General features: G+C 45.5%; 1 protein-coding gene and 1 long non-coding RNA gene across 2 annotated transcripts in view; one reads left to right on the forward strand and one right to left on the reverse strand.

The window, feature by feature from the left end:
- glcci1a (glucocorticoid induced 1a) overlaps positions 1-9,568 on the reverse strand; it is a 178,636-nt gene extending 169,068 nt beyond the window's left edge. The window contains exons 1-2 of the mRNA XM_078422152.1: positions 8,875-9,568; positions 444-595 (exon numbers count right to left, since the gene is read on the reverse strand). Of these exons, the coding sequence (XP_078278278.1) occupies positions 444-595; positions 8,875-9,310 (588 nt within the window). The 5' untranslated portion in view covers positions 9,311-9,568. The remainder of the gene's footprint in view (positions 1-443; positions 596-8,874) is intronic.
- LOC144606275 (uncharacterized) overlaps positions 6,565-22,837 on the forward strand; it is a 38,703-nt gene continuing 22,430 nt past the window's right edge. The window contains exons 1-2 of the long non-coding RNA XR_013548932.1: positions 6,565-6,609; positions 8,872-10,003. This is a non-coding gene — a long non-coding RNA (uncharacterized LOC144606275). The remainder of the gene's footprint in view (positions 6,610-8,871; positions 10,004-22,837) is intronic.

Genomic DNA, 22,837 nt, shown 5'->3' on the forward strand with positions numbered 1-22,837 from the left:
TGCATAATAAAACTGATCACAGGGTCCCGACCCAAAACATCACCTATTCATGTTATCCAGAGATGCTGTCCGACCTGCTGAGTTACTCCAGCACTTTGTGTCTTTTTTTTGTTGTAAACCAGCATCTGCAGTTCCTGGTTTCTCAAAAGCAAAGTTGTTTAACATCCCTGTGACACAAAATCTCCAGTTAACTCAGACCTTACAATATAACAATAATTGTTTCTTTGGCTATGACATTTGCCCACAACAAAGTACATCCTTCACCTATACAGAAGCAAGAACCGGATAACAGACAATTTATAAACAAATGGACCAAAAGTACATTTTAAAAGGATGACAAATGTTGGTCATGCACTAGAACAAATGTTGGTCATGACCAAGAACCTAAAATTGGATACCAAAGTATGTTACAATATAAACCGGAATCATAGTTTTACTTTTACCTGTGTTGATTTATCTTTCATGGATGATGGGTAATGCACATGGGGATCACGTGGCCACTGTCCTGTGAGATAAGGTCCTGTTATTGTGTCTAGAGATGAGGTGCGTCGAATAGTATTTGAAGTTCTCATCTGTTGCGATTTGGACCTTTCAACTGTGAAAAATGAAAGGGGCTGTAAGTATTACACAGCTCTTATGATGTTGAAAATAATCACAAACAAAAACATAAAGGTCAAAATGTTTTTTAAAATATTCAATGCATACATTAAATATTCTTAGAAAATTAGGCTTTAACAAAAACAATATTAAATGTGTTCATGAACATTCACGTTATTTGCAGTTACCATTTCATAGCCTCAAGATTGCATCACTAAATGTGCAGTGCAACCTTATTTTAAATAGTTTCCTGCTCATTTTCCTCCATGGACATATGGATCATTTTTAGTTCAGATGACACCAGATAAATGGCAGTAGTGACATTTAGCTAGCTATCCTGGACTTCCATGTACATCATAAAATAACCCTCCTAATTGAATGTCCTGAATAATTTTAACCTCTCTTTGATCAAGAGGAGCTTCCACAGAATCCTCAACCATTACACAACAGGTAACACTTGGTACTCTATTACAGAAGAGGATGTGCGTCATGCAGGTCTGCTCCATTCTCAGATCTGCACCAGTCTAACTAGAGTGTTTATAATTGAAAATTGTAAATGCTGGAGCAACTATTGGGCTTCGAAGCAAAAACACAACAAATTATCCTTCTGCCTAGGTTGGTTCTTTTTTTTAAAAATCTCAATTCAGCAATGGCAATAGATCTGCTTTTATGGCTCAAATGTCATTGTTCAGCAATTGAAAAGAAAACTTTCTTGGTTTGATATTTATGAACATAGATCTCTTCAAAAAGACTTACAGTACATTGGTACGTTGAATGGGCAATGCAAATATGAATTAATGGCACTACACAATGACTATTTAATTAATCAACCAGAACAGTTATTGATAAAAGGTTTTAGTTTTTACAGGCTTCTACATAAGATTACAACTCCAATGTACTACAGGAAAAAATAGTTTGGGCAGGTTGACATGAATTAATGAGGCTGTGCTTTCCATTCAATGGGGCACAAACTTTCAAAGGAGCCCCCAGTAGCTTTTTTAATTAGTTCATGCGGCTATTGCTGTATGGATCATTCAGTGTGTCTATACAGCAATAACTAGTGTTGTTAACCTCTGCTAACAGAAATGCACCACAGCTCCATCTTCCAAGGAGCTATGCAAAAATTGCCATAATAGTCTGGGCAAATCACTGACATAAAGTCACAAAACTTCAGAGAAATTTTAAAATCAATAATGCCCAACATAATGGAGATACTGCAAAAGAAAATTTTCGGCTTAATCATTTTAACCAAGGCAGAGAGACTGATAACACAGCAACTGGAGAACGCTCATCACTTAGTTTGTCCCCGTGCCCCCAGCAACCATTATTCAGATGTTAATGGATATAATCTTTGAGGATTACACTGTTAGCATCCACAGTAGATAAATACAGTATTGACATTACTTCCATCATGTTAGTTCTTGTGACGCTGCCAGCAGCAGGTCTCACACGGCAGGGTAGCACATTTACACATGGCTGGAGATCATTGCACAAAGAAAAACAAAGCAGCAAAACCCATGTGGTGCATTGAGCTCCAGTGCGCTTTGCCATGGAACAGTCTTCTAATAAGGAATAAGGATCAAACAACTGGGCAGCACATTCAGACAAAGCTTGAGATCATTTCAGACTATTAAAAAAAGTCACACGTTACATTGATGCTGTACTGCTATATTCCCGTGTGGGGAGTGAAATGGGTCGACATTCACACGTTTCCATGCAGTAAACTGCAGGTTGGAGATTTGGCAATCAATTATCTCAGTAATATAGGAAATAGACTGATAGAATTTAAAAGTGATATGGAACAAAAATAAAACACATTCTATAATTTGTTTTAGCATAGCAAGAAGCTATTCTTGCACCGCAACCCAAGAGCCTGAAGATAAAGGCAATGAAATAAGATTGGCTGCCATTCATCCTTTTGGAAAAAAAACAAAGTGACCAGAAAAGGACACTGAAATGTTTTCTCCCAAAGCAGAACTTGAATGATTTCTTCGCTGATCAATAGCCCCAACAGAGAAAAGAACGCAGTAGTCATATTTATGGAAATCTGAAGATGTATCAGTTCCATCCCTTGCCTGGCAAAATGGAAAAATTACCATCCCTTACAAAAATAATTTAATATTTCTTCCACACATCAGAGTCACAAACATCCCCAGAGAAATTCTTAGTTTGAACATTAGCCAAGACTGGAATCAGAAGTATACATTGGTCACAACTTAGCAATACAATTAAAGGACTTTTTAAAATGAAAATTCAATTAATAGTCATTAACATTATATATCAAACAGATTGACTGCTATTTTGTATTATCAAGTCCATTCATTGTTATATCTACACAAAAATGTTAGCGGAAATTTCATGCTGTGGAAAATGCCATCGTGCCAGCAATAATGCAAAAATAAAACAATTTAAATTAATTGTTTTCAATGCTTAACGGACTGAAACAATACAAAATCTGGATGACTCAAAAACTGATATGATTAATATCCAGCCAGGTGGTAGTGATTCAAATTGATAATCAAAAAACTGCAGATATTGAAAATCAGAAATAAAAACCGAGAATGCCGATACATCAAGGTCTTCAACCTGAAATTATAACTCTTTTTCTCCTTTGTGAATGTTTCAGCATTCTCTGGTTTATTAAAGTGATTCAAAATACTCAGTTGATGCCCAACTCAGTTTCCAGAATTCACATGGGCAGCTGCATTATATGGAACACCAAATGCAAAGAATTATTTCATCCTGGTTACCAATGGGAGAAAAAAAAAAAACAGGATTCAAAAACTTTCCTGCCTAAAGTGGACTTTCTAACAGTGAAGGAAGAGGATACTTGAGAAACTAATTGGTCACCGTTTGTTATTTATACGCAATGCCATCCAGCACTGAGGTCTCATAAGGAAGGTTAATTTACTTAGCTCTACCTGTGATATTATTAATTGACCATTGTTTAAAGTCTTCCACAATGGCTCTATCCTAGAGCAATGAATGCTCAGCCAATTCAGATTTTAGTTTAATTGGCACTAATACCAAGAATTTCTAAAAGTGCATTGAGAAGAAGGCCATTGATCTGAATAATCGTACCCGTGGAATGAATTTACAAGGAGCAGCATCAAATTGGGCAAAATGAAAGGTTTTTAAAAAACTTACTGAAGTGTAGAAAACAATCTGTTTAACACTATGCGCATAAATAATAATGCACCGATAGTCACTACATTGAAGAACACAGAAAATGTAACCAGCTGGCAACGGTACGCAGCTGTCATATTCAACTCTAGCCTTTGTTTTTAAAATTGCACATATAATAACCAATGAACCAAACCTGGCTTTGATAACCCAGGCATGTTACAATGCCAAAATATACATGATCAAGGTGCAGTCCAATATGGTAAAACAATAAGCATTTCAACTGTGAAAGTCTTAAAATGGTTTACCTATGTAATTTATAGGTCTCAACATTGTACAACAAATCTACCATTTTTGAGGAAATGCGTTTGAATGGGCAGTTTGGTGGTAAGCATGGTTTAAAATGGATAAGTGTGAATAGATAATTTTGAGAGAGAAACAGGGATGAGAATACAGATGCAAAATAACAGAAGCGGACAATTTTAACCGTAGTTTCTAACATTTGATCTGATCAAAAGTAGGCATGAACCAATTTACACGATCTGCATCCCATGACATTCATGCAACAAATGACTTTTGATCACATTCTTAATAAAAGTCAGCAGATGCAGAATTCACAAATACAGATCACTCATGATCGATTGGAATAGCAGAATGACCTTGAATGATTTCAAGGTCAATTCTTTTTACCAAACTCTTAAACTCCAGAACTTTAACTTAAGGAAATATGCTTTTTCACCCCTAGGTGGCCCCATTCATCCATATCCTTCCGTTACCTTTCCATCTAATATTTTCTCTAACTTATTGGGGGGGGGGGGTTTCTGCCTCCCTGTATTTTTCATATTTTTGTACCTAAGTTCCAAATTTCCACTACATTTGCATAATAAATTACTTCTATTTGTCCTTGCTCTAATAAAGCAGAGCAGTTCAGCTTGGGACAGGCCCTTTGGCCCACAATGTCCATGACAAACATGGCAGCAAGTTAAACTGATTTCATCTGCCTGCACATGATCCATATCCCTCTATTCTCTGCACTTCTATGTGCCTATGCAAAACTCTTTTAAATGCCACAATCGTATCTTCCTCCACGATCCTCAGAGGCAGCACATTCCAGGCACCCATCGCTCCGTCCAAAACAAATCTTGGCCCGTACATCTCACCTTAAAATTATGCCCTCCAGTCTTTACATGTCCACTGGGAAAATGGTCCTGACTGTCTACCCAACCTATGCCTCTAATTTTTAGATTATTTTCATGCTCTGTATTTCCCAAACTAATTAAATAATTTACCTATATCCATCTTATTCAATGGTTTTAAAGATTTTATATTGATGAAAGATATATAGAATCAGAGAACACTGCACAGAAACAGGCACATTGATGCATTGAGTCCATATTGACCATCAAGTGTTCATTTGTATAAATCCTTTTGTTTTTAAAACGAAATACTTAGCTTGTTGGTGCTTAGCTTGATGAGTGTTTTCAAAAATTCTGCGTTTTTGTCGACATTTTATACATCTCAGTGCGGTCATCCCCCAAGCTTTGGGATGCAGATGAAACATAAACCTAAATTATTACCACTTCTCAAAATATAAACTTTCAATCAAATAGTATCTAGGTTGTATGCTTTTCAAGGCCTAGCTATCTCTTTAAGCTTTTTTTTCTGGGTGGGAGGTTGTAATCAGAAAGGTTAGGAGGAGTTTATTTAAATGAATATTTGTTGGAGATTACGATACCTTGTTCCATGTGCTAAAGACAACTGCAGAACAAAGCAAGACTAAGAGAATGGGGATTAGCCTGGATTGCGCCAACAGAGAACTGGCAAAGACAGTTTGGGCCTAATGGCCTAATGCAATATTATAAATTTCAATGCCCCCAACAATAAAAACTGATTTCAACAAGTCTTTAATGGTTACAAAGCAGTGGAAATTGCTTCAGTAATGCTACCATCTGACTGACACACAAGTATATTTGTTTATAAAAATAAAACCAAAAACACAACCAAAATGGAATAAAATGTTCATCATACTCTACACAATGGTTGCTCGAAATAGCTTCCAAATCCAGATCTTGATTGTACTGCCATTAATAGTTTTTGATATTTAAAAATTCTAACACCTCCAACTTCCAAAAAAATGTAATTCTCCAAAAAATCTGACTTAATAGCTAAAAGAAAATCCACGGTAGATTTTGATTTTGCACTGTTGATTTAAATATTTTAAAATACACATTCAGATTCTCAAGTGTTTACTTTAAATAGTCTTTCAAACATGAATATAAAATCACAGCCTCTAATCCAATCCCAGACAAAGAATCTCATAGACCTATCGGATGAAATAGTATCTGGAATTACACCCCTTCCGTCCCCCAGAAATTGAATGGAGCTGTTGGAGGAAATACAATGTTCCTTTAAAGAATGTCTTGGGATTACTGACATTCCCCGAAAAAGTACAATTTTCCAAACCAAATCTGATTTAAAATGTAATCTTCCTAACATGTTTACTGTTTAACAACAGATTGTTTTATCTTTAATTCACATGCATTGAACTCTGGGGGGTGGAGGTTAATACCGCCAGAATGCCCCACCTAGCATACCCAAATTATTTAGTCCAACTCTTTCTTAGTTATTTGCAATTGTTAAAGTGTTTTCTGGAAAAATAACCCTCCGATTAACAGCCGCCAGTTCACACACATGGAGTCCCATCCACCATCCCAACCCCCGGACTCACATCAACGTGTCCAGACGCCAAGCATGACAGCTAGTTGGAGCTCGAGAGAAAAAATAACATCTTACATTTGCATTTGTTAAAAATACCTTGTCATCAATGAAAAGATTTGCAGCCTCGGGGAGCGACGAGACCATGAGACAATCGTACACATGTCGCTCCGGGTAAAGGTGTTTTACTTTAAATGAACCAACTTGTTTCTGTGTATTTTTTTTTTTAACACTTAATAAGCACAAATATTTTGTAGAGGAAGACTGATGCAACTGTAACTCAATGTGTTTGGGAGGGTTTTTTGGGGGGGAAGGGGGAGCTATGGAATTATTTGCATGGCCACTCTGCACATTGGAGAAAAGCATCGAGAGATCAGGATCAACTAATGCAATGCCCACGTCAGGCAGCAAACACATTTTGTAAACAGCAAATGCGAATAACTCACCGATTTTGTGTTAAATCGCTTAATCTGACGGCTGGTGGAGGGGGGAAAAAGGGGGATAATGATCTTATTTTTCAGCCTTTCAAGCAAAACCGATTTCATATTTTAATTAAAATGCAGGTCATTAATAATTGTTTTTTTCCTGAATAAATTCTGCAAGTACTTGCATTTTATGTTATTTGGATGCACCCATGCTTTTGCAGAGGCTCCGTATTGCCCTTTGCTACGGCCCCTGAATGAATTAAAATACCACAATCCCTTCGTCCATGTGTTACTGTCTGAATGCCAAGTGCATTCGGCAGCTCTGCATAAAGCAGCCCATTCTCCAGTACTGAATGTCATTATCGTTCCTTAAAAAAATATCCCCCCCCCCCCCCCCATCTTAGGTGAATAGATTGGGAAGGTTGTAAATTATTAAAATCGGATTAGAAACTGCTTCTCAAATTAGAGTTTATAAATGATCCCTCGGTTTAAGTGAATAAATTGGAAAGATTGAATTATTAACATAGGATTTGGGACGGATTCTTAATCCACGTAGAGTTACAACTACAATTTTAATTTCATTCATGTTTTTCTTCGTCAACAGCCCCCCCCCCCCCCCCCCCCTCCTCCAAGCGTGATCTTGTTGGAATAGGTAACATACGAAGCCCAAATCTTAGTAATTGTACGTTGGGTCCATTACCGCAGTTGTCTCGTAAACGAGAAACGCAAGTGGGAAAAGGTGACATTTTCATCTGGCGGTCAAAGTAAATACGATCAAACGGGATATTAATCAAGTCTTGCAGGATGGGTTGCGCACATAATAATTAGATACAGAAAGAAAAACATTGAGGATATTTTTTAAATACACGACCCTATTACATGTCCTACATACAAAAACGCCGTATATTAGCCATTTACGTTTGTAACGCATTTAACAAGTATATGCTTATCATGTACTTCCTAGTAATGATGCACATCTCAACATTCATAATTGCCTCATGTCTTATTTTATGTAAAATAGTCTTTGTTTAGCCTCATTAAATATCATCTAATCATGTTGCTCTTTGGTGGAAAGCTTTCTTTAGTGGAATCAAAGACTACAACCCCGGCGGTCATAGAAAGAGTATAGACTTCATGGCAAACAGAATAGCTGAGGCAGCCCAGATAGGCTGGTTCCTCCTCGGTGATGCAGTGTTTCTTCAAATTGACTTTTGCTTCATATTAACGTTTCGGAACTTTAGAGGGCGAAAATGGAATTTGAAATATGGATTAACAACAAAATATTTGGTGAAATGTTAAATTGTCCCTCGGATTATTACATCTCAAGATCCTTGAACATGCTGCGTATGGTATTTTACTAAGTGGAAAATGCTTGCAAAATTGCTTCCTACATCTCTGTTTAAACAATGCAGATAACCAAAGCTTACTTCATATCTTCCTTGCGAGTTAATAAAAATTATAAATAACCTTTACCGCCATTCCCAATGCACTCTTCTTTCAGATATGGATAATTTGGAAAATTGACACAATGTAGTAGGTTAGATCCCAGAAAAAAATCCTTCTGGGATTATTCTCCGTTTTGTGAAAACAGACACGGAATCCTGCAAAATGCCGTTTAAATCAATTTATGTGTCAACATAAACACAGCCAACCCCTGCAGCTATCTTCCTCTACTCGCCTCTTGGAGAGAACACATGTAATTGCGATTTCTTACGTTTGAAACAATGCCGAGTGTAGCAGTTGGAATGTTCTTATGCATCTTTGCAATCGGTTGCATGATATTTATTTGTCTACTTTAACTAATCAGCTATAAGAATATTCCTATTACCCTTTTCTATTTTCAAGACGTTTCCTCTCCACATAGTTGTACTAAAATATACTGGGGGGAAAAAACCCTGAAAACCAATATCCGTAAGCAGATTTGAAGGAAAAATAATCTTTCAGATCATTACATTGCTCTAATCCGTTAATTTAACTGAGATAGTATGACAGTGTCTCTGGCCTTCCACAGTACCTTTATAAACTGGAGAGTTGGGGCTCCTTCTCTCAGGTGAGCTCCTACTGTCAGGAGACCGTCTGTGCCTCATGCGGCCGTCGGCGGCGACGACAGCTGCAGACGGAGCCCAAAGCGAGGAGGTGGGCGACGACGTCGGGGAAAGTTTCTGTCCGTTGGAGCTGGTGGATGTGGCTGCTGTTGAGGTCGAGGTGGTTGTTGATGCTGAAGAAGGAGCCGCTGCAGCCGCCGCCGGTGAGTTATTGTTGCTGTTGCTGCCGCCGCCGCCGCCGGCACACGAGGAGGAGGAGGAGGAGGAGGAGGAGGAGGAGCGGGTCGGGCTGTTATTGCCTTGTCTCAGCTGGAAGGGCACCGTGGCCCTAATGGGCTGCAGGCGGTTCGAAGTAGGCGATCCATTGCGCCGCACTCGTTGAGACGCTGGTTGTGAGGACGACATGGCGAGATCCTTCACTTCAATACAGGATAGATAGTTCCCTAAAATGATTATACAAATTATTATTATTTTTTTTAAATGCCGTAATATCTTGACTCTGCGTGCGCTGAGTGCACCAGAATATTTGTTACTGTTGCTTGCTGTCCCGAGCGGTGTTGTTTTAGCAAATGTTTGACCACCCTATTGCTTGAATCGGTCCCGTTCCGGGGCTGCCGCTTGTTAAAGTGACTCCAGTTAACCCACTTCTCACTCATTCGCGTTGCTGTCCTCAACCCAACGACAAGCCAGCCGCAGCCCGGGAGGAGTGACTGACAGCGCCCACGCCAATTAGAAGCCCAGATGCAACCTGGACTCGCACCATCCTTCTCCAACAGAACAGAGCTGGGTAGGATTGACATTGACATTATCCTATCGTGGCCAAAAAGGCTGGGCTGCTCCACGTTCTGCTCTCCTCACCCGATTAGCTGCTTGCGTGCTGCCTCGCCTCCTTCCTGCAATAATTGTCAGCCTCTTCCTCCAGCCAGGAGGCCGGAGCTCTAGACCCTCCTCTGCCACTTGCTATTCCAACAACATTACTGGGCTTTCCACAGACTGACGCTTCCTTCATTCAATCGCGTCCCCGGGGCGCGTGCTCCGGGCCCGGAGTGCGCCAGCTCGTGATTGGCATCTCAACTTAACCTGTCCTTTCAGCCCAAGGTTTGTCTGCTGCTGGGGATCTTTTTACTCATTGGTTGTATTTCAGCTGATCGCAGAGATATTTACATCTTTTACCCGTTTGTCTTGCATTATAATTTTTGCTCTGTTGATGTTGAAATAAGTTAACTTTTTCGGGAGACCTGTCAGTTGCTATTAATCCAGCTGAGAACGAGCCCTTGCATTTGTGCATAAGTCTCGACAGACCTAGCTGTGAAATTGTGTGTTATTGTTCCGCTTGAGTTGTATTTTTTTTTTAGGATATCGCGATAGTCCTTTTCAAATCACAAAAGTGAAGCCGCAACAGATGTTGACCATGCTTTCTCAAAAATGGCGAGGCGCACAATTGAAGCGTGCCTGCTTCTCAGTCCCTCTGCTTGCTGGCTTTTAGCTTTTCAGAACCAGCCAGTTGAAAATGCAATATTCATTAAAAATGAAATGGGTGAGATAGGACAGGATCAAATGGAAAAGTGAACTTGGGTTTCTCTCAAGCATAATTGTACATCTGATGCTGTGTACTTCTTCATTTGTGTTAATTGAAATCCAGGGAGTAGAATCCAATTTCAATTGAATAGATGAATGACGTCGGCCGTCCAATCTGCCAGGGGGACGTGGAGGACAATTCCAAGCAGAAGTCTCGATTTATGGATATTAGAGGAATCACGGTACAGGGGAGGGGTGATCAAGAAAATGTCGCGGTAGATAATCGAGGGGCCGCATGGCCTACTACCACTGTTTCTCGTGGTGTAGGTTTTTCTGGAGATAGTGCACCTACTGGAGCACATCACTGTGGGAAAGAATTCTACCATTGCCAATAAACCAACTCTTGTATTTGCTGTGCAGTTGTGTTTTCATTATGCAATATGTGATTCCCAAAGTATTGCAGTTGTGAAATTTAACAAATACAACTTGAAATCTAGCTTGAATATATATCCCCCAACCTCCTCTCTGTCCCCACTCCACGTGCAGTCATGTCCCAACCTGACGGGTAATATCCTGACTAGTTTGCTCCCAAGCAGTCCTCACAGGTTTAGTTTTTATTATTGTCACGTGTACCAAGGTACAGTGAAAAGCTTTTTGTTGCATGCTATCCAGTCACCAAAAAGACTATACATGGTTACATTCAAGCAGTCCACAGTGTACAGATACAAGATAAAGGGTATCATGTTTAGTGCAAGATAAAGTCCAATTATAGTTCAAAGGTCTCCAATGAGGTAGATGGGAATTGAGGACCGCACTCTAGCTGGTGAGAGGACGGTTCAATTGCCTGATAACACCTGGGAAGAAACTGTCCCTGAATCTGGAGGTATCTGTTTTCACATTTTGCACCTCTTACCTGATGGGAGAGGAGATGAAGAGGGACTGTCCGGGGTGAGACTGGTCCTTGATTAGGCTGGTGGCCTTGCCGAGGCAGCGTGAAGTGCAGATGTAGTTCATGGAGGGAAGGTTGATTTGCTTGATGGTCTGGGCTACATCAATAACTCTGTAATTTCTTGTGATCTTGGATGGAGCTGCTCTCAAACTGTGCTGTGATGCATCCCAATTAGATGATGCCTACAACGCATCTGTCGAAGTTGGTGAAGGTTGTTTGGAACCTGCTGAACTTCCTAAGCCTTCTAAGTTAATAGAGGCATCGGTGTGCTTGGCCATTGCTTTGATGTAGTTGGTCCAGGACAAATTGCTGGTGATATTTATTCCTAAGAACTTGAAGAGTTTGACCATCTTTACTTTGGCGCTATGAATGTATCGCGTAGTATGTGTACTGCTTTGCTTCCTGAGGTCGGGAATTACTGCACACTCCCTGTAAAGGTAGTGTGGGAAAATAACTGCAGATGCTGGTACAAATGGAAGGTATCACAAAATGCTGGAGTAACTCAGCGGGTCAGGCAGCATCTCAGGAGAGAAGGAATGGGTGACGTTTCGGGTCGAGACCCTTCTTCAGTCTGAGAAATCCCATCAGAGAAATGTGTGGTGAGAGGAAAAATATTACTTAAAATATTACTTAAAAGTGCTTGGGAAGAGGAACCCTGGGAGGGCAGACTGGGGCGGCAGCAGCAGCAACAGCAGCGCCCAACAACCCGCTGCTGCGCCAAAGTGCCAAAAATTTGCCTTCTCAGTACATTACCTCAGTTGCTGCCTGATCCGCTGCGATCCTCCAGTACTTAGTGTTTTGTTTGAGAAAAAAAGCTGTCCTGACTTCATGTAATGATGTAATGACTTCTGTCCTACCCATTTCCGACATCAGTCCCGACCCAAAACATCACCCATTCCATCTCTCCAGAGATGCTGCCTGTCCCGCTGAATTATTCCAGTATTTTGTGTCTAATATCACTTAAGAACACACCAGCAGGTGACCATTGTAATTGATAATCTTTCCTATTGACAAAAACAAAGACACAAAGTGCTGGAGTAACTCAGCAGATCAGGCAGCATTCTGGAGAACATGGATAGGTGATGTTTTGGGTCGGGATCCTTCTTTAGAATGTCTGTCTTTGTTTCTATTGACACTTGTGCAACGATACCCTATTAAACAATGTAATGCGCAGCAAATTGCTGCAGTGATGGACATAAGGAACTGAACATTAGATTATTCTTAGATTAGAGATAGTGTAAAAACAGGACCTTCAGCTCACCGAGTCACGCCAACCAACGATCACCCATACACTAGTTCTATCCTACGCACGAGGGACAATTTATAGAAGCCAATTAACCTACAAACCCGTGCGTCCTTGGAGTGTGGGTGGAAATCAGAGTACCTGGTGACCCACGCGGTCACAGGGAGAATACAAACTCCATAGAAACTGCACCCCAAGTCGGGATTGAACCCGTGTCTCTGGCGCTGTGAGGCAGCAACGCTAACGCTGTGCCCCTCTGCCGCCCTGATGTTGGAATCTGCAACAAAGTGATGGATGAATTCAGTGGGTTCAGGTGGGAAGGAAAGCTGAGGCAGGTCCACAGGTTCTGTGGTCCTGAGTGAGATTCCAGTGGGCAATAGGCAGGACAGCAAGCATGGTTTAAAGGTTCTTGTCACATACTGTGAAGGAATTGCAAGAAACTTGAGCAAAGCGCTGGAGGAATTCAGCGGGATCAGGCAGCATCTTGAGTCATAGAGCATGGAAACAAGTCCTTCGGCCCAACCTGCCCACACCAACCAACATGTACCATCTATGCTAGTTCCACCTGCCTGCGTTTGACCTATATATGTCTCTGAAATTTGGTTGTGGACATGTGCACCTGCAGCCAAAACGGTAACAATTTTTGCGCCACCTTAATCACCACTCTCCTGGCGGCTGTTTAAAACAAATTTTATTTAAATTGGTCCTATATTTTGTTTAAGTTAGAGAGATTTTAAAGTTTAAATATGTCATTGCTAAACAAATTTTTGAGATTTGGCTGTGGACATGTGGACCTACAGCCAAAACGGTAAACCATAGCGCCACAATTTTAGCACCACCTTAATCACCACTCTCCTGGCGACTGTTTATAACAAGTTTATTTAAATTGGTCTTATATTTTTTAAGTTAGAACGGTTTTAAAGTTTAAAGAAGAGAGGGGGGGGAAGGGGGACACCGGGGGTCAGGGGACAGTGGGGGTCAGGGGAGCGTGGGGGTGGGGAAGAGGGGAGAGTGGGGGGGAGGGGAGAGTGGGGGTGGGGGGGAAGGGGGACAGTGATAGTGGGGGAGGAGAGGAGGGGTTGGGGAGGGGGGTGGAGAGAGGGGGAGGGTGGGGGGAGAGAGGGGGAGGGTGGGGGGAAGGGGGTTGATGGTGGGGGAAGATGGGGGAGGGGGACAGTGGGGGTCAGGGGAGACGGGGTGGGGAAGAGGGGAGAGTGGGGGTGGGGGGGAAACGGGGCTGAAGGGGGACGGTGGGGGAGGAGAGAGTGGGGGGGAGGAGGGTGGGGTGGGGAGGAGGGAAGAGTGGGGATGGGGAGGAGGGAAGATTGGGATGGGGGAGAGTGGGGTGCTGGCAGGGAGGGGGGAATGTGGGTGGAGGCAGGGCTGGGGGGAGAGGTGGGTGGGGGCAGGGGAGGGGTATATGTGGGGTAGGGGGACGCAGTGGTCCAATGGGGGGGGGATAAGGGGGATTGAGTGAGGGGGTTGAGGGTGCTATACCAATGCAGGAGAGGCTTTGGGTCCAGGGCTCACTCACACTCTCTCCCCTTCCCTGCCTCCCCCCCCCCCCCCCCTCTACGAGGAATGGGTCCAACAGGTCCACTTGGTCTAGTATCCTTACAAACTTTTCCTATCCATGAACCTGTCCAAATGTCTTTTGAATGTTGTTATAGCAACAGCCTCAACTACTTCCTCTGGCAGCTCATTCCGTATATCCACCACCCTCTGTGGAAAAAGTTGTTCCACGGGTTTGTAATAAATCTTTATCCTCTCAGTTTAATCTTATGTCGCCTGGTTCAGAATTCCCATATTCTGGGCAAAACACAGTGCATTTACCCTATCTATTCCCCTCATGATCTTATGCACCACTGGGAAGATCGCCTCTCATCATCCTGCGCTCTAAGGAATAAAGTTCTAGCCTGCCGAACGTCTCCCTATAGCTCGGGCCCTCAAATCCCAGCAACATCCTCGTAAATATTCTCTGCATCCTATCCAGCTTAACAAAATCCTTCCTGGGTAACAAATACTGAATGCAATACTCAAAATGCAAAGTCATCAATGTCTTGTGCAACTGCAACATAACGTTCCAACTTCTATACTCAATACCTGACTGATGAAGGCCAATGTACCGAAAGCATTCTTGACCACCCTATCTACTTGTAATGCTACTTTCATTTAACTAAGTACCTGTAATCCAAGATCCCTCTGCTCTGCAGCACTCCATATGGTCCTGCCATTCCCTGTGAAGGTCCTTGGTTTGACTTCCCAAAATGCAACACCTCATATTTATTCGCATTAAACTCCATTAACCATTTCTCAGCCCTCTTCCTCACTTACTTTCAGACTTTTATTTTCTTGCTCTGACATAACAACGTACTAAATTCCCATTTAATATTCACATTATCCGTGTGATTCAAATCATTTCGAAGACTTTAACTAATCTTCAGCAACTCACTGAAAATAGTGAAATCTATAACTTAAATCTACCATATCGCAGTTTTCTCAAATCTACCAGTGTTCTCTAAATATATGTAGTTCTTGATATGCATCTTCAAAAAAATCAAAGCCTGTTCATTTTAAACATTTAAAATGACCCATTTATCAATTATTATCAATCCTGACTGTACGTAAAGCTGGAGGGAGGGATATAAGTGGAATGGAACAAAGGAGCAGGGACTAGAGGAGGGATAAAAGGGAAATGGGAAACTTCTCATTATTGTCAAGTGTAAGTATACGTTTAATAATTGTCAAAAAGCTTTGTTTCTTTCCGCTTTCATTATATCTCACCCACTTATGCATATTGCCTTGTGCTGGTAATCAGAACAATTATTTCACAGATATCTTCTTTTTTATTATGAATTTTGCTTCGGTAAAGCTTTTAAAATATTTTATATGAAGCATATTGTGTACAGTTCTGATTGCCACAGTCTAAGAAGAATTTAGTTTAGTTTAGAGATACAGCACAGAAACAGGCCCTTCGGCCCACCGAGTGTGTCAACCAGCGATCCCCGTAAACTAACACTACCCTACACACTAGGGACAATTTACGATCTTTACCGAAGCCAATTAACCTGCATACCATATGCCTTTGGATTGTGAAAAGATACCGGAGCACCCGGAGAAAACCCATATGGTCACGGGGAGAACGTACAAACTCCGTACAGACAGCACCCGTAGTCATAGAGTCATAGATACAGTATGGAAACAGGCCCTTTGGCCCAACTCGCCCACACTGCCAACAGTGTCCCAGCTACACGAGTCCCATTTGCCTGCGCTTGGTCCATATCCCCCCCAAACCTGTCCTATCCATGTACCTGTCTAACTGTTTCTTAAATGATGGGATCGTCCCAGCCTTAACTACCTCCTCTGGCAGCTTGTTCCATACACCCACCACCTTTTGCTTGAAAAAGTTACCCCTCGCATTCCTATTCAATCTTTTCCCCTTCACTTTGAACCTATGTCCGTTGGTCCTCGCTTCCCTTGGTCGGGGCAAAAGACTCTGTGCATCTGCCCAATCTATTCCTCTCATGATTTTGTATACCTCTATAAGATCTGCCCTCATCCTCCTGCGCTCCATGGAATAGAGACCCAGCCTACTCAACCCCTCCCTATAGCTCACACCCTCTAGTCCTGGCAACATCCTTGTAAATCTTTTCTGAACCTTTTCAAGCTTGACAATATCTTTCTTATAACATGGTGCCCAGAACTGAACACATTATTCTAAATGCGGTCTCACCAACGTCTTATACATCTGCAACATGACCTCCCAACTTCTATACTCAATACTTTGACTGATGAAGGCGAAAGTGCCAAAAGCCTTTTTGACCACCTGCGACTCAACCTTCAAGGAACCATGCACCTGTACTCCTAGATCCCTCTGCTCTACAACACTACCCAGAGGCCTACCATTTACTGTGTTGGTCCTGACCTTGTTCGACATCCCATAATGCAACACCTCACACTTTTCTGTATTAAATTCCATCAACCATTCCTCCGCCCACCTGGCCAATCGATCCAGATCCTGCTGTAATCTTTCACAACCATCTTCACTATCTGCAAAACCACTAACATTTGTATCATCAGCAAACTTGCTAATCTTGCCCTGCATGTTCTCATCCAAATCATTGATGTAGATGACAAACAGTAACGGGCCAACACTGAACCCTGAGGCACACCACTAGTAACAGGCCACTAGTCCGAGAAGCAACCTTCCACCATCACCTTCTGCTTCCTTCCATGGATCGAACTCTGGTCTCTGGTGCTGTAAGACAGCAACTCTACCTCTGTGCCGCCATGCCACCCTATTGTTAGGATGTGAATTAAAAAATCCCATGATTAAATCTGGCTCCATGTCAATCTTGTGCAATAAAATCACATGTCAGTCTGGGGGGGATATTCAGAGCATGGGGACAAGTTAAATGCAATAAAAGATCATTTAGTTGTAAGTTCTAGTTTGCCACTGTCACTTGCATCCCACAAATTAAAATATCCAAGCTGCACGTCAAGAAATGAGTTGAAAAAATTATTTTTTTCTGCAAAATCCATGAGAGCAAATTTTATACCATATCTCAAATATTTGGGAAGTGATTTGTGAATTCCCCAAATGCAAATTTCTGTAACCCAAATAGTGGTATGGTTTACCGAGATAATTTTTCATGGTTTCGTTGTTTTGCTCTCCTAAATGTTTTCTCAATGTTTTGTCAGGGACCATTTCCGTAGGGACTTAGTTCTCAGATACTGAAATATGATATATGGTACAAAGCCCTATAGTTGAACTGAAATCAAGTTGCTGTATTTAACTTTCTGGAAACTCTATTCTTAGGTTTTACAAAGCAGTAAAATCAATATATTACTATTAGAAATGTACAAGATCTGACATATGATGCAAAATACTGAATTTGATTAATAATGGCAATACAGTATTACTATAATAATAACGTACTGCTTCCTTGCATGACTATCAAAAATTCATAAATTCTATTAAACTTACAGACTTCTGTATGTGCCCCTTAGTAGTTTCCATATGGCCTAAGAGATACCTCTAATAGAACTATGCCATAGCACATGTAATGTATCATTTCTATATCTACTGAAGGATAGTTGCATTGAGTTAGGATCTCAAAATAGAAGTTGCCAAAATATGGCGCTGTGAATCAGTAGAAACATAATGATGGAACCTTTTGCCACTAGGACCACTGTGCTTTCCTATGGAATTTAATTTTTTGGGATCAAAAATATCAAACTGGTATTTGCACAAACAAAACAAGTCATTTATAGAATAGTTTAATCATTAAACACCATCACTTTAAATGAAAAGCAATCAGCCTGAAGAAAACAGCTATAAACAAACTGCGGGAGGAACTCAGCGGGTCGGGCAGTATCTGTGAAGAGAAATAGACAGATGGCATATCAGTTCAGGACCCTTCATCAGACTGAATAACCAAATAGCTATGCAGATCAGATCTATTTCTGATTAAATATACATTAATGGATTTGCATTTAACAGGTCGCTTAACATTCCAAAACTATTATGTGTCATTGTAGCCATATGTTGTGGCACCATCTGTAGACTGTTTTCCACTTAGGCAAATCTTAGAATCTGGATATTGGCACAACAAGCTTTTATGTTTGTAATGCAAATTTAATTTAGGCAACTAACCCTCAAAAGCGGATTTTTAGGGGGAAAAAACGATTTGAGAAACGCAGCAGGTCAGACAGCATAAGGAATGGGCAGATGACATTTCTGGTCAGGACCATTCTTCTAGATTCCAGCTGCTGCAGTCTCTTGAGTCACCATCCACAGATCTTTAGGAAAGACATTCAAATTGTGACTGAATTCTTACTTGCGGGCAACCCTGGCGTTACTGTCATTTTGGTTATGGAAATTTACCTTTGTGGCGGCGCCCGGGGGCTAGGCCACTCCCTTGGTCATTCCACTCGGCACTCAGTGGACGGGGGGATATGGTCACTTCCTGGGTCAGTTCCCTTGGGTCAGGTGGTCTGGGGCTATAAAGGGTTTTGGGTGTGTCGACTCACGAGTTTTTAATGCGGTGTATGTGTTCGTCGCGGAATAAAGTATTGCTACTACTCACCTGGCGCCTGGCCTGATTTCTGTGGTGACCGCACCCACTACACTGGTGACCCCGATTTTCCTTCGCAAGTCGCGATGGACCTGAACGCTCCACTACCTGACTCTGCCAGTCAGCCGCCTCTGGACCCTGCCTCCCGCGCCGCTCTCCACGCCGTGGCGGTGAGGCTGCCCCCATTGTGGACTGAGGACCCCGACTTCTGGTTTGACCAGGCCGAGGCACAGTTCGCCCTGCGGGGTGTAACTGCCGACGACACCAAGTATTTTCACGTAGTCGGCGCCCTCGACGCGGCCACCTCGCGCCTGGTCCGACCCTTCCTCCGCGCCCCCCCGGCGACCGATAAGTACGTGGCCCTCAAGGCCTTCCTCCTTCAGCAGTTCGGCCTCTGCGAGGCCGAGCGGCCAGCCCGGATCCTCCGAATGCCGGGACTGGGTGACCGCCGCCCGTCGGTACTACTGGCCGACATGTTGGTGCTGCTGGGCGACTACGAGCCCGGTTTTCTATTCAAACACGTCTACCTGATGCAGCTGCCGTCCGATCTCCGCCAGCAGCTCCTCCACGACCCGTTCACCAACATGCAGGCGGTGGGGAGGCGCGCCGATGAGCTCTTGATGGCCCGTCAGCTGTCCCTCGACGCGCTGGAAGTCCCTCCGACGGCCGACGACGATCCGCAGGTAGGGGCCTCGATCGCCCACATCACTACCGCTCCCGACAGCCTTCCCGACGGTATCCGGCTTCAGCAGCTCACCCAGCCGGCGGCGCGTCTTTTTCGCACGGCCCGCCTGCAGTTCCCCCACCCGCCACCGGAAGTCGCTGGTGGTCGGACCCGGGGGCCGCGCGCAGCCTGCCGGCAGTTGTTCCATACGCCACCGGAGGTCGCTGGTGGTCGGATCGGCCTGCACAGCCACCCGTTTTCACGGACGCCAGCAGAGGGGGCTGGTGCTACTTTCATCGGCGGTGGGGCCCTTCTGCCCGTCAATGCCGGCAGCCCTGTTCGTTCCCGGGAAACGCAGGGGCCGGCCATCAGTGATTGCTTCGGCGGCCGGCCAGATTCATCGTGTGTTTGCGTGGGACTGCCGCTCCGGGGCTAGTTTCCTTGTGGACACCGGGGCGGAGGTGAGTTTTGTTCCCCCTTCGCGTGCTGACCTCCGCAGTGGCAACCGCGGCCCCTCCTCGCCGCAGCCAACGGGACTTCGATCCGATCATATGGGGTGCGCACGATCTCCCTCAACTTCGGAGCGGGCAGCTTCTCGTGGCCATTCATGATTGCGGATGTGTCCCAGCCATGGTCGTGCACATTCCCTGCTCGTGGACGTTAAGCGGCAGCGTTTAGTGCACTCTGTCACTCTGCAGCCCATTTTCCTCCGCTTGGGCGACCCGGTCGTGCGTCCTGATGGGCCCCTGTCGTCCGTGGTCGCTACGTTTTCAAGAATTCTGGCCGAATTCCCCGATATCCTGGACCCCCGGTTCCACTCCACCGCCCCGAAGCATGGGGTGGTGCACCAAATTCCCACTACTGGCCCGCCTTTGTACGCCCGGGCGCGGCGTCTTCCACCGGACAAGCTCCGTCTCGCTCGGGAGAAGTTCCGCCTTATGGAGTCACTGGGGATCGTGCGCCGCTCAGACAACCCGTAGGCGTCCCCGCTTCATATGGTCCCCAAGGCAGACGGTGGTTGGCGTCCTTGCGGGGATTACCGCCGGCTTAACGATGCCACAATCGCCGACAGGTATCCGGTCCCTCACATTCAGGACTTTAATGCACACCTGGCTGGGGCCACGGTGTTTTCTAAGGTCGATCTGGTGCGTGGCTATAACCAAATTCCCGTCCACCCCGACGACGTCCCCAAGACGGCAATCGTGACGCCATTTGGCCTTTTCGAATTCCTCCGTATGCTGTTTGGACTCAAGAACGCTGCGCAAGCCTTTCAGCGGCTTATGGACTGTGTGTGCCGTGGCCTGGAATTCGTGTTCGTGTACCTTGATGACATTTTGGTGGCGAGCCGCTCGAGACAGGAGCATGCTGCCCATCTCCGCCAGCTATGCCAGAGCCTTAGCGATCATGGGCTTGCCATCAACATCACCAAATGCCGTTTCGTGGGTGTCATCCATTGACTTCCTGGGCCACCACGTGACCCCGCACGGGGCGCTGCCGCTCCCGAACAAGGTGGACGCGGTGCCCCAGTTTCCACACCCGACCACCGTGCGGGGCCTCCAGGAGTTCGTTGGGATGGTGGCCTTTTACCACCGATTTGTGCCGTCTGCAGCCCGGATCATGCGCCCGCTGTTCCACCTCATGGCAGGCAAGTGCAGGGTGGTTGAATGGACCGACGATGCGGTGGCGGCGTTCCAACACGCCAGGGAAGCCCTGGCTGCGGCCACGATGATCGTGCACCCACGGGCGGATGCACCAACCAGCCTGACGGTCGACGCTTCGGAAGTAGCGGTTGGGGTGGTGCTCGAACAGCACACGGATGGGTGTTGGAAGCCTCTCGCCTTATACAGCAGGCACCTCAGCGGCGCACAGCGGAACTACAGTGCCTTTGACCGCGAGCTCCTTGCCCTTTACCTTGCGGTCCGCCACTTCCGCTATTTCCTCGAGGGGCGTACCTTCACCGCGTACACGGACCACAAGCCCCTCACCTTTGCGTTCGCCAAGGTGTCCGACCCGTGGTCAGCTCGCCAGCAGCGGCAGCTGACTTTCGTCTCTGAATACACTACCTCCATCCGTTTCATCGGGGGTAAAGACAACCGAGTGGCCGACGCCTTGTCTCGACCCGCGGTCCACGACGTCCTGCAAGTGGCCGATGGCATTGACTACTCAACCCTGGCGGCGCCCCAGTTGACCGATAATGAGATGTCCGCCTACCGTACCGCCGTTTCGGGCCTGAGGTTGGAGGATGTTCCCTGTGGCACTGGGGGCGCGACGCTGCTGTGCGATTTATCTACCGGGCAGCCGCGCCCAATCGTTCCTGTTGCCTGGCGGCGCCGGGTGTTGGAGGTGCTCCACGGGCTGGCCCACCCTTCTATTCGGGCGACGACGACCCTCGTGGCTTCCCATTTCGTTTGGCACGGGTTACGCAAGCAGGTTGGACATTGGGCGCGCACCTGCATCCCGTGCCAAACTGCAAAAGTACAGCGGCATGTGCGTGCGCCGCTCCAGGAGTTCCCCGTCCCTCGCCACCGTTTTGACCACATCCACGTGGACATCGTGGGGCCACTGCCGCCTTCTCGGGGTTTCACCTACCTCCTGACTATGGTGGACCATTTCACGCGGTGGCCGGAGGCAGTTCCACTGCCGGACACGTGTGCCTCTACTTGTGCCCATGCCTTGGCGGCTCACTGGATTGCCAGGTTTGGGGTTCTGCTGGACATTACGTCCGACAGAGGGCCGCAATTCACCTCCGAGCTGTGGTCATCCATGGCCCAACTGCTGGGGGTTAACCTGCACCACACCACAGCGTACCATCCGCAGGCGAACGGCCCGGTGGAGCGTTTCCACCGCCAGCTCAAGGCCGTTCTGAAGGCCCGGCTCGTTGGCCCAGACTGGGTCGACGCGTTGCCGTGGGTTTTACTGGGCGTCCGCACCACCCCCAAGGAGGACTTGGCCACCTCCTCGGCGGAATAGATGTACGGGGCTCCACTGACGGTGCCCGGGGAGTTCGTTCCCTCCGCCCAGGGTCAGGCAGAACAGCCCTCGGCCGCCCTGCAATGCCTTCGGGAGACGGTGGGCTCGCTGGCGCCGGTGCCGACTTCTCGCCACGGTTCGGTGCGGTCACATGTCCCTACCGTCCTGCTGAACTGCCCTTTTGTTTTCCTGCGTCGGGATGCCCACCGGACACCCCTTCAGCGGCCTTATGAGGGACCGTTCAAAGTGCTTGAGCGGGGCTCTGCCACCTTCGTGTTGGACATGGGGGGTCGACCTGAGACGGTCTCTCTTTCGCGGCTGAAGCCGGCACACGTAGACGTTAGCCAGCCGGTTCTACTGGCGCGGCCTCGCCCTCGGGGTCGTCCCGCGTCCCGGCCCTTACCCCCGGAGTTCCCGTGGGTGCCTTCCCCTGGCGGGGTGGTTCCGGTTCCTGCGCCCGCCGTGGCGCGCACGCGGGCTGGCCGTTTCGTCCGTCCCCCTGTCCGTTTCG

Source organism: Rhinoraja longicauda, chromosome 2, assembly GCF_053455715.1.
Source record: "Rhinoraja longicauda isolate Sanriku21f chromosome 2, sRhiLon1.1, whole genome shotgun sequence".
Taxonomy (NCBI): domain Eukaryota; kingdom Metazoa; phylum Chordata; class Chondrichthyes; order Rajiformes; family Arhynchobatidae; genus Rhinoraja; species Rhinoraja longicauda.